Here is a 21,400-nt window from a genome sequence, read left to right as displayed (position 1 = left end):
CGTTATTGCTTTGCATTTGCTGCAGTTCCTTGCTGCAAAACCCCCTTCTTCAGACTTGTTACGGTTGCCTTGAATGAGCTCATCTGACAGCTAGAAAACCATTTATACCCAGGGCTGGTACATCTCTCCCTCCACCCGCGAATCAATCCTCTCTCTCACTCTGTCCCCTCTGCTTTTCAATCCCTCCACCGGGAACCGATGCCAAGAGCCAAAGCAACCAGGGCTAGTACATGAAAGAGTCGCTTTATGTCTGTTTAAACTGCAGTGTCCTATTCAAATAGACCTGATTGTTCAAAGGCATGGCTCCAGATATAAAAGGATCAGAGAGGAGGGTACTCCACTGCGCAGCTCCATCTATCCCTTGCCCCTTACACAGACAGTTCTCTCCGAGAAACCCCCCTGGCGTTGCATTCAGCTGAATGTGTGATTTGGTTGCTGCTCACAGGCTATAGGGTGAGACAAAGAAGACTAGCAAGGGGTCAAGAACAATATGCAGACATAATAAAGTTACTGGGGAGATACAATCCCACTTTATTCCTGCTTAGTAAAATCATATCTTTTTCTAAATCAACTGCTTTAAAAAAAAAAAGTCTTCCTCATAGCAATGCTGGGCATAGGGTCTCCATCTCTCTTAAAAGCTTTGCATATATTTGGTAATGGGCATGACTGGTAAAGACAAGTTCTTTTTTGTGGCAGAAACCTATCAGGGTTCTCAGGATTAATTTTACTTGCCCCTCATCTGAAAGTGTGTGTGTGTGTGTTCTGGTTAACCCGGCTCTTAACCTCCACTCCGCAGCTGAACAACTTGCTAAATTACTTCCACAGTAGACTAGACACAGGATTTTGCCTTTCTAACCACCCAGTAAGGAGCAGGGAATTTTTGCTCTGCACTGCCACCCACAGTCAGACCCCAGGCTCAAAACACCCGTTGTATCCCATCATTTCTCCAAACAGAGCCAAAGCCATGTAAATGACTATAATTACACACAGACACACACACACACCCTCTCCCCCCAAAACACAACAATAAACATAATATTGCTGAACATCTGTAAGCCAAGGATCTTGGCATGATTTACAAATGTTAGGACTTGTCTTCACGTACAGCGGTGAAGCTGCACTCGTGTAGCACGTTTGTGAAGATGCTACTACATCGACAGGAGAGCTTCACCTGTCAATGTAGTTAATCCACATACCCAAGAGGCGGTAGCTATGTCAATGGGAGGCATAGAGCTGTCCACACCAGGGCTTAGGTGGGTATAATGACCTCGCTCAGGGGTGTGGATTTTTCATCCCCCTGTGCAATGTAGTTATACCAATATAGGTCTGTAATGTAGACTTGGGCTTAGTTAGTCCTCACAATGATTGTCTGGAGGTATGTAGGAAGTATTTGCTCCATTTTACAGATCAGGAAACAGAGACACAGGAAGGAGAAAGAATTTTCCCAGGATCACAAAGGGAATTGGTGCCAAAACTGGGGACATCATCTGGGAGTTCTGACACCATGACCCCTTACTGCTGCTAGACGACACTCCAGCATGTATATACAGACCCCGTGGCTATGAATGAGGAGTCCTAGAATTCATCAGGGCTCATGATCTTAGAATGTTTCTCCAAGATAAAAAGCGCCACAATTAGCAAGTCTCCATAGGGATATGAAAGGTGTTTGGATAAATAAAAATATCCCCAAAGTGTACTTTGTTAACCAAACACAGGTGCTGTGGGTGAAAAGAGCAGCATTTAGCTGGGCATAAAGTATTAGCCAACAGCCGCATACAGAAAATAATCTCTGTTTATACAGAGGCTGGAGTCGCTGTGACTTTGCATATGTATTATAGAAAAGTTCACTTTTTATATTAGACTGCACATGGAGTGGAGATTTCAAAAGAAGGTGCAACAGCTGCAGGAATGAAAAAAATCCACACCCAAGTGTTGTGCCTGCAGATGTTCAAAGGCACTTTTACATGTAAAAATATGACTTTTGCCTGCCTCCCCCGCCTTTTTTTTTTTTTTGGCACAGTCATACACACGGTGCACACACAGACATGGGGGCTTTGGACTCACAACTGCCAAATGAATTTTTGCAGATATAACCAGTGCTTCTGAAGCTTGGCCTGTGCTGGCTTCCTTCTTCCCATTCAGATTCCACTGCTCTCCCCAAACCAAAATGTGTTTTAACCAGAGCTGATAAACCTGTCCACAGGTACAACCTAGTTTAATAATTCTCGCACCTCATGGCCTTACGTATCAGCAGGAACAGGGCTTGGGAGCAAGAAGAATCTTCATTAGCTGTAGCAGTATTAAGGATTGTCTCCTCTGCCAGGCTATGCCACTACCTGCCCTGGGAAGCATGCTCCCAGCTGCAGTGTAGTAGATATACCTTCATGGGTGGCAATCACAAGGCTGAGCCAGCAAAAGGCAGTGGTGACAAACATAAGTCAGCACACGGCAACAGGAATTGCTGGACCAGATCATGCTATACTGCCCAGCATCCTGCATCAGTTAGTGGCCAGTGCCCAATGCTTCAAAGAGAACGTTAAGAAAAAAAAAAAGTTCCAAAAGCAAAATCCCATATCCAGACACCTGCAAATGCTGGCAAATTCTGAAACGTTGTTTCTTGGGCCCATCTGCAGAACAAGAGGAGACTTGGCTAGCTGTGCTCCTGTTCCTTGGATTGGAGAAACAGAGGTTAACAGCAGGACAAGAGATTCTTACCTCCCTGTTCTGAGTCCCACACATGCATACCCTCTCCCAAGTAAGTCCTCCGGTCTCTTTGCTTCAGTTTATCTCTGTGAGAGAAGGATAAGGAGGGGACCTGATATGGCGTAGGGGAAGGGACACATGGCTGAGGAGAGGCCCCACACCGTCACCGGAGACACCTTGGGGGTAACTCTCTCTATGCACCAGGGGTACATTAAATGCAAAGAACAAAGAAAGGAGGAGGGGAAGGTTAATGTATGGACCTGAGAATACATGGAGTCTGGAAGTAGTGGCGATTACATGGAGACTGGTCCCAGAGGCTGCTCTCAGCCTTGCTTGGCAGGGAACACGTGGCTCCTTCTTCCACTTCTTCCTTTGGGTGGTGCTGGCAACCCTAGAGCTGTTTCCGCTTGTCGTCCTTCATACCAGTTGCCAGGCCGCAGGGGTTCTATGGTTACCGAGTTACCATGGTTTGTTGCTTTTCATTCTATTCTGTACCCACAAAAACACTTTGTTTAAAAAAAAAAAAAAAGTTGTCTTTTCGTCCCTGGGTGGGAAGAGACTGAAAGATGCTCACACGTGGGAGTGGGCTCCAGGGTCCGACGATAAGCCCCAAAGGCCCATTTCCTCTAGGACCTTTCCCAAGACACATCTGGATCCACCACAACACTCCTCAAGACAGCTTGGACAAAGCCTGTCACGAGATCTGGAAACGGGTTCAAGGTCTTTCTGAAGAGCTCCAGCCTACGTCAACGTCACCAGTCCTGCAGCCTACCTGTCACCCAGTCTTGTCATCAGAACCCCTCAGAGAAGAGGGCAGCAACTACCTGAAAGAGTGAGTGTTCTCAAAATGTCAGAGAGGAGATCACTGACCAACTCCAAATGGAAATTCACCCCTCTCTTACACCCTTTCTTCCCTGTAGTAGCTTTGGGAACATGTGTACAAACAGAGTAGGTAAGCTCTCAGACTGGGTGAGATAAGGCACCGTGGTTGTTTATTTTCACAGCACCAACCCAGAGGGCAAAATGATCTCTTCTCCCTCCACACGTTCATTTTCCTATGCAAAACGCCCTGTGATGCCGAGCCACATCTGTAATTCTGAAGCACAGTAAGCAGCTGCTGCATTCAGTTCCCCACCGCAGCTTTTTTATTTAAAAAAAGATCAAAATATTTACAGTAAGAAGCAAAAGCAGCATTCAAAAGAGCAAAGCAGAAAATTAAAATGTGATACTGTAAACAGCGGATCTTTACAAAGGAAAGCTGAATTTGGCAGAGAACTTTTTTCTGCCAAGTCTCTCTCCACGGGGTAAGTCATCGGAAGGGAAGGAGGTACAATTTTCAAATTTAAGAGGGAAGTATTTATAGTATTCTCCTGAAGCAGAGGGGGGGGGGACGTGGGACAAACAAACAAAATGTAAAATTTGCAAACCCAGCAATGAATTAGCAGAGGATGGCAACTGTCCTGGTCTTAAGGCAAAACTGCAATACACCAGTCAGGGTTGCACAGAATGGGCCCAGCCAGCTCTGATGCAGTTAATAAGTAACATTAGAGCTTAAATTGCTTTATAAAAGGTGAGTTAGTATCATTTCTCCCTTTATACAGATGGGGAAACAGACTGAAGGGAAGGGATTTAACCAAGGTTACATAGTGAATCGGTGATATGTATCCAGGAATAGAACCCAGGAGTCCGGACTCCAAATCCAGTGCCCCATCCATGCTAAGTATACTAAAATCTTGAAGGTAGGCTCCAGAAGACATGAAGAGTCAATCAGGCTCATTTCTCCTCTCACATCCAGGTGAATCTGGAGTAACTCCATTGAAGTCAGTCTCCAGTGCACAGCTGGGGTAAGTGAAAGGAGAATGCAGGCCCAAGCGTCTTTATGAGCCAGATGTTCATCACAACAGTTAATGCACTAGTGGAAGGCGCTCAGATATGATGATGAGAAAGGCTGCACAAGAGCCTGCGTAGAACAGAATTAAACTACTATAAATCTGAATTTTAAGTCCTCCCCTATTTTAATAAATGAAATTGACCCTTAAAGCACCAGAATTTTTGTTTTTTAGCAGTGAGTTTAGTTAGTTCTGCAAGGGCAACCAACCTAACATTATCCCCTGCCAAAGTGCCTCATAACTGCCCTGAAACTATCATACCTAGAGGGGAAGACTAGAGCGTAGTTCCATACTCTCTCTTTCCTTTATATCTGTGCTGCGTGACCGCTCACAAGAGCACCAGAGCCGTGGTGGAGCTTCTGAGGGGGACACCTGAACAAACAGAAACTGGACTGATACCCATCAAACTTGTTTTTCATGCAATGAGAGAGGCAGTGAGGGCCGGTGGACAAGGTGTACTAAGCCTCGAAATCAGGAGACCTGGGTTCTACTGACACCTCTACCATGGAGCTGCTGGGTGGCCTTGGGCAAGTCACCTCGCCCATTCCCTCACAGCCTGTGTCTTGTCTGTTTAGGGCAGGGGCTGTCTCTCACTTTGTGTCTGTGCAGCAACTAGCGCTATGGGGCCCTGATCTTGGTTCCTGTACAAGTAATAACCGAACTGCCTTCAGATAGGTTTTGGTTACCATTGACCAAATGCCAAGACCTGCTTCGCTCTACTCATTTGAGTAATCTCTCTGAAACTAACGCTGATGCTCAAATGAGGACAGGGAGAGGATTCCAACCTGGGCCATATTTTTACCATTGACCCTGGAGGTATAAGTGTCCTTATCCAACTGCCAGGAGATCCGTTCTCCTGGAAGAGAATTTATAAAAACCTCACAGTCTATGCTGATGGGCAATAAAGGTCCATGTATTACCTGATTCGTCATCTGCAACAACACTGAGGGCCAAGATTAGTCCTAGTGACCTTGCTTGATTTAGCAAACTTTAATTATTTTAAAATATTGACTTATGCAAATCACAGCTAAATTCATTTTAAATGCATCTGAAATCTTTTGAACAAACAGTTTCACCTTCCTGGCTTTGTTATTGGAATATTTAGGCATAGGAGGATGACAAGTCACTGGAAACATCCAGAGCCTCTGTTCTGTTTTATTCATATTGTGACCACGCCTAGTAGACCCAATTGAGATCAGGGCCCCATTTTGCTAGGTGTTTTCACACATCTAGTAACAGACAGTTCACTACCTTGAAGAGTTTACAATCTAAACAGATGAGGTAGACAGGAAGGATGGCTCAGGAAGGATGGTTAAGGACTTGTTTAGGACTTGGGAAACCTGGTTTCAAGTCCCTTCTTTGCCACAGACTTCATGCCTGCCCTTGGGCAAATCACTTGGTTCCAGATCCTCAAAGGTGCCTGAATATCTCTGCGGATCTGGGCCTTAGTGTCTTTATGCTTCAGTTCCCCATCTGTAAAATGGAGATAACAGCACTGCCCTGCCTCACAGGGGTGTTGTGAGGATACATATATTACAAGATTGCAAGGCGCTCAGACACGATGGTAATAGATGCCATTCGAGTACTACGATCGGAAAAACAAAAGCTGAGCCCATTTTACAGATGCTGCACTAGGACTTATGACGATATTGCAGCAAAGAATTTGCATTGTATCCAAGCCCCCTTATTATTATTTGTACTACCTTAGCACTTAAGGGACAACCCCTTAAAATCTCAACAAACAAGTCCTCCCAGTGGCAGAGCATGGAATAGAACCCCGGCCTCCTGACTTCCAGTCCCTTGCTGTAGCCAATAGCTAATGGTGCGCCAGACAGTTATACCTACACACCCCTGTAGGTATCACACAACCCTAGCTAAGGATCCTTCTCTCTCCAAAGGACTTCCTCTTTCACCTCCCTGACACACACCTTCCCTGCGTCGTGTGAGCTTTCCCCACTGACGGATCCTTGATTCTCTCCATTTTCTGCTTTTTGGGTCACTATGGTCTATGTCCAATACAACCTCCCTTCCCAACCCCTCAGCGATCCTTCTGGGATTAACATTCCTACTCTCTCAGGTTTGAAAGGACGTTGCTCTGCATTTGGCTCATGGAGCTGTTTGCCCGTCTAGGCTATTTTACATCTATCCAGTGGGATATCTACACGTGGTCATTTTCTAGCTTTTGTATTTTAGCATTAAAAGTAACCCGTGGCCATGCAACTTCGCAGCAGCACCATGTTTACCTGAAACAGGACAGCAGCAGCACAGACAAAACTCAGATCTTTCTCCCCAAAACATACAAGTTCCCCACCACTTGCACAAAAGCAGCAGCATCATTAGCCATATAGGCTCTAGGATAAACAGTTGATCAGTTCCAATTCTATCCAGCAGAGGACAGTGGAGTACACATGCACTTACCGGTCTTATATTTCACTGATGTCAAAATTTGACTCAACTTAGGCACTGAAACCAAATGGGACATTCTCTTTTTCTTATTCACTCTTGTGTGTGGCAACACACATTTTTGGATGGGCCTTCACCACCATTTTTAAAGGAGGCCTGAAACATGGCAGTAGAGATTCATGTTTGCGTCCTCATCCAGCACTAACAATTTTTCACCTGTAGTTTGATTCAGGGAGATTATACTGACTTTGCCTTTTTTTCGGTGGTATGTATACTGAACTACTGAGCGAATGATATACTGTTCAAGAGCTGTTAAGCTGAAGGCCGAAGGCAAGCAGCCCATGCACACGGTGTGTGTATACACATGCTCGCATGCACAGAGTCCTATATTCCACAAAAAACAGATATCCTACACTGATTGCTGCTCAGAGATTGGATGGATAGGTGGCAGTTTTTCCTCAAAGATTGTGATCTTGTAAACACACATGCTTAATCGTACTTGGGGGCGGGGGGGGGGGGGACTGTACAATTGGAGTAAACGACTCTGCTCATTTGTGCCAAGTTAAGCACGTTTTTGCAGGTTTAGGGCCTCTGTCAATACTTAACCCAATATCCCAGTACGGTGTCAGGGATTACTGTAATGCTGGAGGTCCTCGCCACTAGTGAGCATTAAAGACTCTGTGGACCTTTTTGAATAGGGTGACCAGATAGCAACTGTAGCAAAGATAGCAAAACACGGGATGGGGGTGGCGGGTAATAGGTGCCTATATAAGAAAAAGTCCCCCAAAAACGGGACTGTCCCTTTAAAAACGGGATATCTGGTCACTATTTTTGAATGACTAGTGTTCTTAAGTCTAGTGTGCAAATTCATACCCACATACTCAGAGTTTGTCTCCCTTGATTTCTTCTGCAGTTGCAGGTGGATATGGCAGTCTTCACTTCCAGCCCTAAGCTTTTATGCAATATTCCTGGGTGCGGTTGAACAGGAACTGCATTTCCTACTCCAGAAGTGGCTGCATTTTAGACATGATTGAAACAATACTTCAGACACGGTTGTGTGGTTTAACATTTGTGGTACAATTTGAACTTGTTGGATGAAAGGCATGGTAGAAATGCAGAGCTTTACTGAAAAACACTATGCGCTACAGTGAGAATTTAGAGGCGCTCATCTGATATTGAAGATTTGTCTGCATCTCCGCATTTCTTTACAGATGGTTGGATAAGAATTGGTGAACGGGTCATACAAGAGTAGACGGAAAGTCTTGGTAGCATCTTAGAACTCTGAATTTTCCAAGGGGTGGTGTTTCCCTTCCTGTTTGTGTCTTTTCACCCCATCAGCTCTCAGTGCTGGCTCATGGTATTTGCTTGATCCTTTAAGCTGTCCCAGCTACACAGGACTCTCTCCCTTTACAATACCTAGCACTTACACAGACTCTTGAACCACAGATCAAAGCAACACCCTCTTCAATTTATGGATGGAGAGACTGAAGCAATGTGGTTAAGTGTCTGTCCGAAGGTCACAGAGCAGGTCAATGGAGAACTGGAAACATAAACCATGTCTGGTGACTTCTAGCCCACTGCCCTATCCACTGGCCAGCCACACCTTTCAAGTTCTTCCCCACTTTTAAAATCTGGCTATAAAACTTTCCTTCTGTGTTTGCATTAATTTGGTTCTGAGAACTGATGTGCCATATGAAGAATGCTTGAAATAGTTCTAAGGAAGGAGAAGTTTTATTTGGAAGCAGCGATAATGATAAACCATCATAGAGATCAACATGGATTCGTAGATTTTAATGTCAGATGGGACGGTTATGATCATCTAGTCTGACCTCCTGTAGAACACAGGCCAGAGAATTTCACCAAGCAAATCTCACCATCTCTGCATCAAGCCCCATAAGTTCTGGGAGAACTAGAGCATCTTTTTTAGAACACCAGTCTTGTTTAAAGGCTTCAAGTGGTGCGGAATCCACCACACCCTTACGTAAACTGTTCATCTGGTCAATTACTCTCACTGTTAAAAATATGAAGCTTATTTCTAGTCTGAACATGTATCTCAGCAGCTTCCACCCACAGGAATTTGTTACGCCTGCGTCTGCTATAATAAAGAGGCCCCCTGCCATCAGAAATCTCTTCCCTGCATAGGTACTTCTAGACTATGATCAAATCACCTCTTAGCTTCCCTTGGAGAAACTAGATACAGCAAGTGACTAAAGAAATTCAGTGTAAGGCAGGATTTCCAGACGTTGAATCATATTTGCAGCTCTTAATCCTTTCCAATTTGTTGACATCCTTTTTAAAATATTGACACCAGAACTGGCCCCAGTATTCCAGTAATGATCTCACTAAGATACCATAATGAATGGTTTTAACGCCTGCCTACTTCTGCTCTGTATTGCCCTGCTAATACGTCCAAGGAACCCATCTTTCTTCTCCCAGTGCAATGTACTGGAGCTCAGGTTCAGCTGGTTAGCCACCATGACCCTTAAATGCTTTTCTCAGTCAATGCTTTCCAAAATATACCCCCCATCCTAGTAAGTGAGACTTGCATTCTTGGTTCCTTGAATGTACAACCTTACATTTAACAGTATAACACACGTTTGAGTGAGCCCATTTTTTACCATGTCACTAATTTGTGTGTCATCAGAAAACTGTACCAGTAGGGATTCCATGTTAGATATTTTTTCCCTTTATGTGGATACGAATTGCCTCGAACAGCCTCGCCACCAACAGACCTTCACTCCCCTTTCCTAAATTTACTTCCCTTCCTGAGGTTTGGCTTCCTGTCTTTATCAAAGACTTCCCAGGCCATTGTAGCACCTAGATCCTGAAAAAGCCTCAGGCTGGAAATCTCTGATGGCCCCATTTGTGCACCAGGTGTGATGGGGATTGCACCAACTGACCCTTCCCTATTCTCCCAGCACATTCTGGGATACCTGGATTGACCACAAGACAACAGAACTGGATGTGATCAGGGTACTTGACACACCAAACCCTTATACAGATGCTTACCTTTACTCACATGAGTAGTCCCACTGAAACCAATGGCAAAACCACATGTGTAAATGACTGCAGGGTCAGGGCCCTAATCTGTACTGCAAAGGTAGCTTTGAACTGGAATGGAAGTCAGAGGCGGGGAGAAAGGTTATATCTTTTAAAAATATTAAACAGGCTGCACTTCACCACCTCCCAAAAACACTCCCGCCAAAACTGACCAGCTGTTTCTCTCCACAGTATTTCACTGAAGTTTCTTGGTTATTTTATTTTCGGACGAGAAGAGCCAGGCAGTTTAAAATCTCTGATAATTACATAGTGAGTCCATAATCAGACATAATTAGGTGAATTTATAATTGATGATTAAGAAGTTTGGCAAGCTATTTATATGTACATGTTTATAACCCTGGCCATCCCGTCCCGCAAGCCAATAAGGATAACCAGTTTATGCATTAAGTTACTAATCACATTTGGTAATAAGTGAGCAAACTGGGTCCCTCATCACACAAGTAATCAACAGAAGGCGGGAGTATTGTGAGCAGGCAACCATACTGGAAAGATCCATAATTAAAAAGTTATTGAAAAGAAACCAATTTCTCACCATGAATGTGCCCATTTCACCACTGTCCTGCACCATATGCCATCAATAGATTGCAAGCTCTGTGGGACAGGAACTGTCTTTTTGTCCTGTGTTTGTACAGCTCCTAGTACCTCAGGGTCCTGGCCCATGACTGGGCTTCTAGGTGCTGCCACAAAACAAACACATAGTAACACAGCCCGCTAGGGCAGAATGGGTGTAAAACATAACCATTGTGATTTAGGAGCATTTCATACTCTGCACTGGTGTGCGTGGTGCACAAGATGCAGCTCAATGGTGAATCGGGCCCAATAGATTTTAAAATTGAGTCAGTCATGCCCTGTCATCCAGTCCCACCATCTGGCAGACACAGGCTAGGGGCACCCAAAGCACAGGGTTACATTCCTGACCATCTTGGCTAATAGCCATTGATGGACCTATCCTCCATAAACTTATTGAATTCACATAGAACTCATTCTAGGACTGGGATCTCTGACTGCAACTGGAGTTGTGAGTCTAAGCTCCTCTGGAGATCAGACCACTTTTAGGTCAAGAGTACTGATTCAGGAGCCTAGCTTTGTGCACCCAGTGTGTGCAGTTTGGATAAAGAACTTGAGTGTTGAGAGAGACAGATTTGTATTGCATGTAGCAGGTGATTGTCTATTCCCATTAGACTTCAAATTCAGGGCTATGTTCTCAGAGCATCAGCTTGACTCTAACATTGAAGCCAATCTCATTGCAAGCTGCACTGAAAGATCAAACCCAACTCTGCCTTCACTGACCTCTAACCTGCCCCCAATGCTTTCAGTAAACATTTGTTCTACCATAAGTTTGACTCCCTCTGCAAAGGAGCTAGTGATATGTATTGGTCCCCTAAATGGCCAAAGGTAGGGAAAGACAGTCTAGTGGATAATAGGCTACTGGACCGACTGGGAGATATTACCTCACCCGTCTTGTCTCTCTGGAATTCTAGAGACACTATTATTACTAGCTGACAATCTGTGATGTAACACAGGCATAATCCATAAACTGTGTAAAACTGTGGGGGGAGGTGGATAGCTCCGTGGTTTGAGCATTGGCCTGCTAAACCCAGGGTTGTGAGTTCAATCCTTGAGGGGGCCATTTGGGATCTGGGGCAAAAATTGGCGACTGGTCCTGCTTTGAGCAGGGGGTTGGACTAGATGACCTCCTGAGGTGCCTTCTGACCCTGATATTCTATGATTCTATGAAAGCCAAAAATGGCTGAGAACGTAAATTGGATGGTATTAGACTGACCATCCCAGTGATGATTGAGCCTGGTGATATTCTAAACAATAAAAAGCTCTCTGACATGCTTCTAGAGGTTTCCATCACTTCACACTGACTCTACAGAGATTCTTGGCTTCAGAGTGGCACCCAGACAGAGAGACAAACCTGGAATTTTATTATAAAGATTATCATCTGTATTGCTGTAGCATCTAGGAGCCCCAGATGCTACAGGGCCCCATTGTGCCAGGCGCTGTACAAACACAGAATAAAAAGATAGCTCCTGCCCCCAAGAGCTAGGTTCAATTCTCTGCCTACCTGTGAACTCTCTCTCTGATTTGGGGCACATCACTTAATTTACCTGTGCCTCAGTTTCCCCATCTGCGAAGTGGAGAGAATTCGTCCCTACCTCACAAGGGTGTTGGAAGGATCAAAATTCATTAGTGATTATGAAACTATAGTGATGACGGCCATTTAAATACAGTCACACAATGTAGGCTTCAGTGGAACTTCATCTATACTAGGGCTTTGTGGTGGCCCCCTCCCCCCAAATTGTGATGATTTCATCAACATTTCAAATTTCAGTTAAAAAGGAGTGGGGGCGGAGACAATTCTCTCTCCCCATTTTTCAACTGATTGTCGGAAAAAAACCCACTGCTAACAACTGATAAGGCCAGGTGAACTGATGCTGAACTCAATACTGCAAATATTGCAAAACTGCAAGCATACTGGGCTTGGCAACAAATTCATACACCCCTATTGACAACAGTAAGTCATTTTCCTACTGTAGACAAGGCTTGGATTTCATTTTGTAGCAAAAATATATTTATAGACTCAGAATTTACTTTAAGCACCTCTCTCATAATAATTCTTTGCGTTCCCACAATGTGTTTCATCCAAGTTGTCTGCAGATATCCTTGTTGAATGTGCATTAACCGTGTTAGATTTCTCTCTTTCATGTAGATCGTTGGAACAGAACTGTGTCAAAGATGAGATTTCCCTTCTGGTGGAACAGGAGTACTTGAGTCTTACCCAGGAGAACATTAGCGGGACAGATATGCAAGGTTTAGAAGGAAGCAAAAAATCTGCCTCTACTTTAAATCAGAGTTCATCAAACAACAGCCTTTTCCTGCTTTCCGATAGGGACCAGTTGCTAGATGAAACAGAAGCAGTAGAAAGCATGTATCGAGCAATGATGGGAAGCAAAGAAAGGGAGATGAAACTCAGGTCTCTCTGCGACGCTCAGCTTTCTACAAAATCCACCATTGCTGGGATTCTGCGCCCTGCAAAATGCACCTTCAAGAATGCAAGAGGAGTGGACAGTGGGAGCAGTAACCCAGTGGCTTCAAACAAAGAGACCAGTAAGTCACTGGTGCCGTGTCCGTTGAAACACACAGAGGCTGCCAAAGCGCCAGATAACCAGACGGTGGCGGAGGAAACCAGGCTGACCAAGGACTACCTACCAAGTAACATGTTCAGTTCCCCCACCCATAAGGAGAGTGCAGTGGTGCCTCCGCCTTCGACAACAGCAGAAAGCCAAGCCCCTGGGCCAAAGAAGCAGCTCCCGGTGTTTGCCAAGATCTGCTCAAAAACTGATCCTGACTCTGTTCCTGAGGGACTTCAGAACACAGGTACAGGGTGTTTGGGAAGCATAATTTGGGAATGATTGGGAGGGGGGAATAAAGTAGAGCAAGAGATGTTTAAAATGCAGCCAACATCGAATGGGAAGGGACCCCTGGGTCAGGTCCAGTGCCCTGTGATTGCAGGCAGCCATAGACAACAGGTATGGCATTCACTGCTATATATAGAGATGTCATTTCATAGGGGACAAACTCAGTGGTTCTTAACCTTTTCCATAGTGGGATCCACTCCCAGCATCCTCCCTGTCAACCAGCTGGGATCTATGCAACACCCTTCTCCCACTTAAAAAGATGGGAGGTGACCCCAATATTGAAATCCCATGGACTGGCGGATATGACTGGTAGCTTTTTAAAGAAGCCAACTTGAAAGTTTGTATGGAACTGCCTTACTATCTGCAGCACTTGATGCCAGCCTGGTCAGAAATAAATCTTGCACATATCTCTTTCCTTATGTATTAGCAAGGGTATCATTTTCATGGTAGGCAAAACTGAGATGATCAAGGTTATGGGATAAATACGGAGTTTGGTTCACTGCCAAGTGAAAACAATAGGACTCTTTCCATTGACTGCAATGGGCACTGATTGGGTTCATAATGCATTATCTCACACTTTGTGAGGTAGAGTTAACCCCTACGGCCCAAGATTTTCCAGAATTAACTCAAGTATTTTGGGGGCCATAATTTGTTCGTTGCCCAATTTAAAACACTTTAAAGGGGCCAGAAAGTACTGAGCACCGATCCTCGGAAACTCCCTATCAGATGTCTCAGGATGGGCACTCAACATCAGTAATCCATTTTGAAAATCTTGGTCTAGGTTTATTGAAACCCAGAGATGCTAAAAAATTAACGCAAACGAAAAACTAGTCAGCTTTCCCCCCTAACCCTAAAGAGGTTTTGAATGCAATGCAAAGAGTCTTGTCCCATTCTTATTCTAGCTGAACCATTTCATTCATCCTTATCCCTCAGTTGCATTTAATTCCAAGTCCTCTCATGACTGGATGGATGGGTCCTACTAATTAGAGAATTTAAAATGCTAATTGTTGAACTTGGGTCTCAATACTGAAAGATTGTAGCCAGTGGAAGTAGTGGAGATCTTCAGTAAATTTTGTTTGTGGGCAAAGCACACCCTTTTAAGTTAGGCTGATCCACTGGAGCAAAGAAAAGCCCGGCACGTCTGTTGACTAATGTGTGTAACCATCTTTTGTTTTATAGTAACTACGGCAGCATCAGAGAAGAACAACCTCAAATACAATGGGAACGTTTTCACCCCGCGTTTTGCCACCACTTCAACGACCACCTCCTTAAACCAGCCAGTGTGGCTCAGTCTGAACTATCCTCCACCCCCGCTCTATCCAAACCATTCAAACTTTCCACAGTTCCAGGTAACAGAACAATAAACATGCAGCAGATCTAAGCCTGGCAAGCCCCCACTGCTTAGAAGCCCCCACTGCTTCTAAACCTCCTTTTTGCTTTGTACCATTGGAAGGAGCTGAAAGGAAATGGACTGCTATCCAACTCTGAGCGCTTCGGGGGAAAAAACGGGGGATAACTTTGGGTGGCAAACAAAACATAAAGAGAACAAGTGGTTTCGTGATCAGGGGTGTTCATGCTTCACTGGGAGGGTGCTGAATTGATGAGTCATAGTGAGTTATGACTGACCATGCTTTGTACTCGTTTTCATTCCTAGGTTAGCACCAGTTTAGAGTTTTCATTTGCTAGGATCCCCAAATGGATTTTTGATACGACCGCCATGTTTACAGATAAGGATGCCAAAACTAGGGTTGCCTGTACAACCTTAATTTAGTCTCAAGTTGCCGTGGGGGAGGTCTAGGTTGGATATTAGGAAACACTATTTCACTAGGAGGGTGGTGAAGCACTGAAATGGGTTACCTAGGGAGGTGGTGGAATCTCCATCCTTAGATGTTTTTAAGGCCCGGCTTCACAAAGCCGTGGCCAGGATGATTTAGTTGGTGTTGGTCCTGCTTTGAGAAGGGGGTTGGACTAGATGACCTCCTGAGGTCTCTTCCAACCCTAATATTCTATTCTATGATTCTCCTTGTGTGTATACATTATGACTGACTATTTTTTCCAAAGGATCCCGGCCTCATTCAGTGCACAGAATGGATGATGCTCACTCAATGAGCAACTAATCAATATTTTGTTTTCTCCTCCTTCTGTGCATGGCCCCAGGCCTTACTTACTGCACACAATTACAGCCCACATCTGAAGATGGAAATGTTAATTTCCTCCTGAGCTTTTCTATTGTGCTCATCATCATTATATTATCTAGGGGGCCTCACAAACATGAATGAATTCATTTTCACAATACCCCTATAAGATCTGGGAGGGGTTCTGATGGGAAACCGACGCACTGCGATAAAGGTCAAAAGTATCCATTAATTTTGGGTGCCCAATTTGAGACCTCCAAGACCTGATATTTCTGAGTATTTAGAACTAAAATAGCACTTCAAAGCACAGCTCCCATTGACTTTAATCAGCACTTCTACAAGTCAAATACCAGGGTCTCAAGTCAGGCACCCAGAAAATGAGGAATACACAACTGGTGACCCCCCTCTGAAAAATGTGGCTTAAGTGACTTGACTAGCATCACATAGGAACTCTGTGGCAGAGGTAAGGATAGAATCCAATTTTCCAGGGTGGTATTTAACTACCTTAACCATGAGAACATCCTCTCTCTTCCTGAAATTCCCTGCCTCATTCAATACATATGTGGAATATTTTGATTTATCTGTACCAAGATTTTCTGGTGAGGGAAAAATGTTCCACCAGAAAAAAAAAATCAAATCAGCTTTATTCTTCTCCTTTCACTTAACATGTGCAATAGTTTCTTCAGTCATGTCCCACCTTCCACCAATCTTATCTCTGCATTTCTCTTATCCTCAGCTCACTCTGTTAGATTTAACACTAGATACCACCCTAGCCGTAAGGCAGAGTCTTATCATCCCTCTGGCCTGTTCACACTGGCTCACCCTATCCAATTTCAACGAGATTTGAACACCCAGCTCCCTTAAACCACTTTGAAAATCTCATCCTTAGGACTAAGTTCTTTGACTGGCCTCAACCCAGCCTATCATTTTGTGGGTGCACTTTTGCACTCTGTAATCAACTACAGTTGTATTTAATAGGCATTCGCCAGCCACTTGATACGTTCAATGACAAGTTAGCTATCCTCTGCATGCATAATTAATCCTTCTCTCCTGGAGGTCAACAGGAAGTTGAGCTCATTGCAAAACAGGATGGAGAGCGCAGAATCTACCACAGAGAGCTGTAATGTAGAGAAGAAACCTAGACTTGTGGAGAGTCTTGGCCAAAGATATTAACTAAATTCAGCTGACCTCCATTCCCTTGAACAAATAGCATGTCCTTGAAAAGACAAAGGAGCGTACTGCACAATACAAATAAGACCTAGTCAGTCATGTCTTTTGTATTTTAACAGGGTTTGTATCAGCAGAGAGCACGGATCCCATACCAGCAGACTTTACACCCTCCCCTAGGATGCTATTCAAGACAGGTGTGTCTAAATGGTTATAAATATGCCTTCATTTGCAGAACACAGATGCTAAGCATCAAAAATTAGACAGAGCTGTTTGTCATGTGGCATAACGGTCATTGATAGCTGTGCAAAAAAAAAAAAATTGGGGGCCAGATCCTCAGATGGTGTAAATCAGCATAGCTCTATGGAGTTACATCAATTTACATTAGCTGAGGGCCTGGCCCCAAACCTCTAACCAAAATATCCAATTGTATTTGCTCCATTTAGTGTTAACTTAGGAAAGTCTTTTTTTTTCCTTTGTAAAGAATGGTACAATCAGCATCATGAAATGGTGCATTTCTATTGTGAGTTAATGTATGAATGAGGAGGAGAACACTGGATGAGCTGCAGTGAGATAAGCTATGACAGTAGGAGGCACCCCAGAGAGCTGGAGTGGCTTGGATGTCACCAAGAGAGTCTCAACAGAGCTGATCTTGTGCGTGTCACTGCAGCGCTTCTGGTGTCAGATCCAAACTGGTTTCTCAAGTTGGGGCTGGGGAGCTAACACATTAATTAGGGAAAATGCCATCACTTTGAAAGGGCAGCAGTCCCGGAGAATTTTGCAGTGTCCTGCAACACCCACAGTATTATCCCAGGGGGCTGGGGGGAAAAGAGTATAACCATATTCTACAGAAATGTTACCAGATGGTGTAGCAGTGTAGTCTAAGGCCCTGGTCTTGACAGCCAGAGACCTGGGTTCTCATCCCAACTCTGCTCTGTGACCTAGGATAAATTTTCTTGTGTCCTCTCCCACCCTTCACCTGTCTTGTCTATTTACATTGCAAGTTCTTTGGCCAAGGACTGTCTTTTCCTCTATAACTGCACAGCATCTACCACAGGCAGGCCCCGATTTCAGTTGGGACAGTAAAACTGCTCATAAATAATAATATAGATGGCATAGATGGTTTTGGGGGTGGCCAGGAGTCAGGACTACATTGGTCCAATAGCCTAAATTCTCGTCTATACATATGGTGGATCCATGGTCATCACTGCAGCCTAAGGAGTGGCTCTCTCCCTGTTCCATATGCCGGCACTGCTATAGGTAAGGAAAACAGAATGCTGTGTCCCATGCCGCATAAACGCCCCTGCCAAGCTAATGGAACTTAGGGGGTTGTCCAAGAGGTAGTTTACTTTTCAGCAAACACACTTCTGTCCTAGACAGTCTGTACGATGCTTTGGCTCTGCTTGCTTCTTCCATCTTTTCCTTCCGAAGAACTGACAAGACTTTACAAAAAGGATGGCACTTTTGTTTGAAAAGGAACCAAGTCACCAACTTGTGGGCCTTTCTCTGGGCAAACATGAGCTGGGTCCCTTGTAGTCACTAAATTAGCTAATCCCTTCTGGGCATTCACTCCAAGATAAGGAGGCTTCTATAGCAAGATGTAACCCACCCAGCACTCAGACATATCAGCTTTTTCCTCTTCCATTTCTCTTCTATAGGAGGGTGGGGTGAAGGAGAAACCCCATCGGATCAAAATTTAAGAGCTGGGCATACCACATAGCAGACATCACTGCAACTTTCTCTCCAAACAGAGACATGGCTGAGAAGCACTTTCATCATGCTGAATGCAACTGAATCAGATCTGAATGACACCACGATTTCTTTGTATGATGAACAATAGGAAGTAGAATGAGGAGCTCTTGTCAGCTTTGATATCCTTGACATGTTTTGTGTCATTTGCAAGGCTTCTGTAGGAATGAATGCAAAAATACCTGTTGTTGTAGTTGCAGCTGATTATCATAATGTCTTAAGTTTCTTGTGAGCTAGATTTTGGGAGGTGCTGAGTTCACTTTCAACCCCTTTGACATCAGTAAGAGTTGAACGCTTAAATTCATCTGGTCAAAAATGGTGATGGGGCAAGGGAAATATATATATATATATATATATATTTCTTTTTAAAATGTCCCTGTTTTATCAAAGTTAGAAAATTCACTGATTTAAAAAACAACCCTAAGAAAAAACAAAACTCTAACGAGACCCACAGTCATTAAAAAAAGTAGAAGGGGATTTTTGTGCAAAAATGTCATGGAGTATTTTCCCTTTTTAGTATAATTTTTGCATTTCAAAATTTGAAATATTTCATCCATCTCTAGCTCCAACTGGCATCTACAGATCAGGCTGTAAAAGATTTTATTTCACCAACTTCTTGCTCTTTGTTTCTTTACCATCTGTAGGTAACTCCATACAATCCACAGCAGATTTTCCGGTCACCTTACACCCCTTTATTGAACTATATCCCTCTGGTCCAGCCCGGTTATTCATACCAGCAGAGGAACCCCTCCAAACCATCTAGCAGCGTACGTGATCCACCAGCAATGGCGGGTGATGGGCCGCAGTATCATTTTTCTCATTCATATGGGTACGTCCACACTGATGTGTGGTCTAGTTCTCATAGCACATCATGGGAGGGTTTGGTGAGTTACAGTAAAGCCACATGGAGCTACTGACTGGAGCTAGTTGGAAAATGGAATTTCCATCCAGCTGGAATTTCTAACTTTTCAAACTGCTTTTAATACCCAATCAGAACAAAAAGTCAAAATTTACAACCGAATAGAATTTCCAAAAAATATCAATCCAGAAAAGTTTTGTTGTGATAATGTTCACTTGTTTCACTTCTGTAAGGTTGAAACATTATAATATATTATAGAAAATTCAATATGAGTCCAAACAAATGAAATGAAAGTCAAAACCAAACGTTTTACCTGATCTAAAAAAAGTCAAAATAATTTATTTCATTTATTTTCCAACAAAAACATTGTGAAAATTGCCATGTTCCTGCAAAGTGTTTCGATTTCAACAAAACTATACTATCTGATGGAAAACTGCTCCATCTAAAGTTTCCCCCAGCCCCATCAGCTCCACCCCTGACCTTCACTGCATGTTCTGAGATGAGTTGTCTTCCAGACACAAAACCATTCATCTTGAGTCTTAGTTTAAAGAAAGGGAAAGTCGTAAGAACAAAAATAAAAGAGAGAACACCTTGTATGTGTGTCTCCTCTGCAACATGCAGCATCAGCCCTGCCTTGCAAAAATGACAGCTGTCCCTGCACACAGGCAGACTTCAAAATGTAAAGGGTCTCAGGAAACAAAATGTTAATGGTTACACAGCTATATCCATCAAAATAATGATAGAACACTAAAGGGGAGGTGGAAGTTGTTTTGAATTTCTAGGACATTTTTCAAGTCATGACAAAATTTTCAGTCACCAAATTCAGGGTGGGGTGGGAGGAATAGGACAAAATTAGATGAGACTTTTGTGAAAACAAATGCTTCCCCTTTTTCAAGAGGGGGCCAATCTAAATGTTTTGAATTTCCATTTCTTGTAGAATTTATGGAGCCCAGCAAGGGCTAGCAACTCAAGTATGAATCTAAGATCCCTGGTGGACTTGTACCAGGGCAGCTGGCCCATGCAGAGGTGCACACCACTGCATCTTCACTCCTATTGTTACACTTGCTAGCTAGATTAAAGCTAGCAGGGCTATGTCTACCAGCTACATTTCACCTTAATTTGCGGTATAGACGCATCCCTAGACATGATGGTTAAAATGCTGGAGGACCACTTGTTTGTAACAAGAGTGGGAAAGTTTAGGGGGAAGAGACAAGTATCTATACAAGGCCTATGACTCTTAGGGCTGGATTTTTAAAGGTATTTAGGCATCTAACAATGCAGATGGGATTTTCAAAAGCACCTAGCTGTATCTTTAGGCATGTAAATACCTTTAAAAATCTGGCCCTTCATCAAGATTTCAAAAAACAATTTCAAAAGGAAGCGTGTGTGTGTGTGGGGGGGAAACTGTGGAGGAAATCATAATGAAACTGGATTTAATTTCAATGTTTTTTAGGTTTAGTTCTACACCTGGTGGATCTGTGAGGACAAACCCATATTTCTCTTCCAATGGGAGTGGTATAAACTTTTAGATCATCTAACTTTTTGACGCATCATCTGGAGACCCTGAAGCTTCAGTCACTGTTAGGAATTCTGAGGTCAAATAAGGACTTATTTTGTATTTCCCACAGTGAAGATTTCTGTCTAGAATGAGCCTACATGACTTGTGCATAAAGAAAAAGCTATACAACAATTCATCCAAAAGAGGAGAGTTTTGTTTAGCGGAAGCAAATGAGATTTTGGGGGGGGGGGGGGTAAGATGGAGAGAAATAATAAAAAAAATGTTTTATTTATGACAGATGCCTAAGCTGCTTAAAATTGAATTTTGCTGTAATAAAGATGGCTGATATAAAAAGGATCATGACCACAAATTTCAGAGGCGATAACTTGAGTCGTGTATTCAAAGTGAGATTAACACACAGGCATTCAGTAGCTACGGGGCTTGATTCTGTGGAGGAAATGCTTGTGTCTTGTATCTGGAACCATGATACTGATCTACGTTTTAGCATTAAG

At 43.6% G+C, this 21,400-nt stretch overlaps 1 protein-coding gene across 1 annotated transcript; it reads left to right on the top strand.

Annotated features, from left to right (window-relative positions):
* The first annotated feature begins 3,269 nt into the window (after positions 1-3,269).
* On the top strand, positions 3,270-20,919 carry C19H1orf94 (chromosome 19 C1orf94 homolog). The gene is made up of 6 exons (XM_073318085.1): positions 3,270-3,535; positions 12,772-13,439; positions 14,660-14,829; positions 16,905-16,979; positions 19,176-19,360; positions 20,844-20,919. The coding sequence occupies exons 1-6, from the start codon at positions 3,270-3,272 to the stop codon at positions 20,917-20,919; spliced, it is 1,440 nt and encodes a 479-aa protein (XP_073174186.1).
* The last annotated feature ends 481 nt before the right edge of the window (positions 20,920-21,400 follow it).

This window comes from Lepidochelys kempii, chromosome 19 (assembly GCF_965140265.1).
Source record: "Lepidochelys kempii isolate rLepKem1 chromosome 19, rLepKem1.hap2, whole genome shotgun sequence".
Lineage (NCBI taxonomy): Eukaryota > Metazoa > Chordata > Testudines > Cheloniidae > Lepidochelys > Lepidochelys kempii.
Note: the sequence above shows the minus strand (reverse complement) of the source record. Positions and strands in the feature narration are given on the sequence as shown.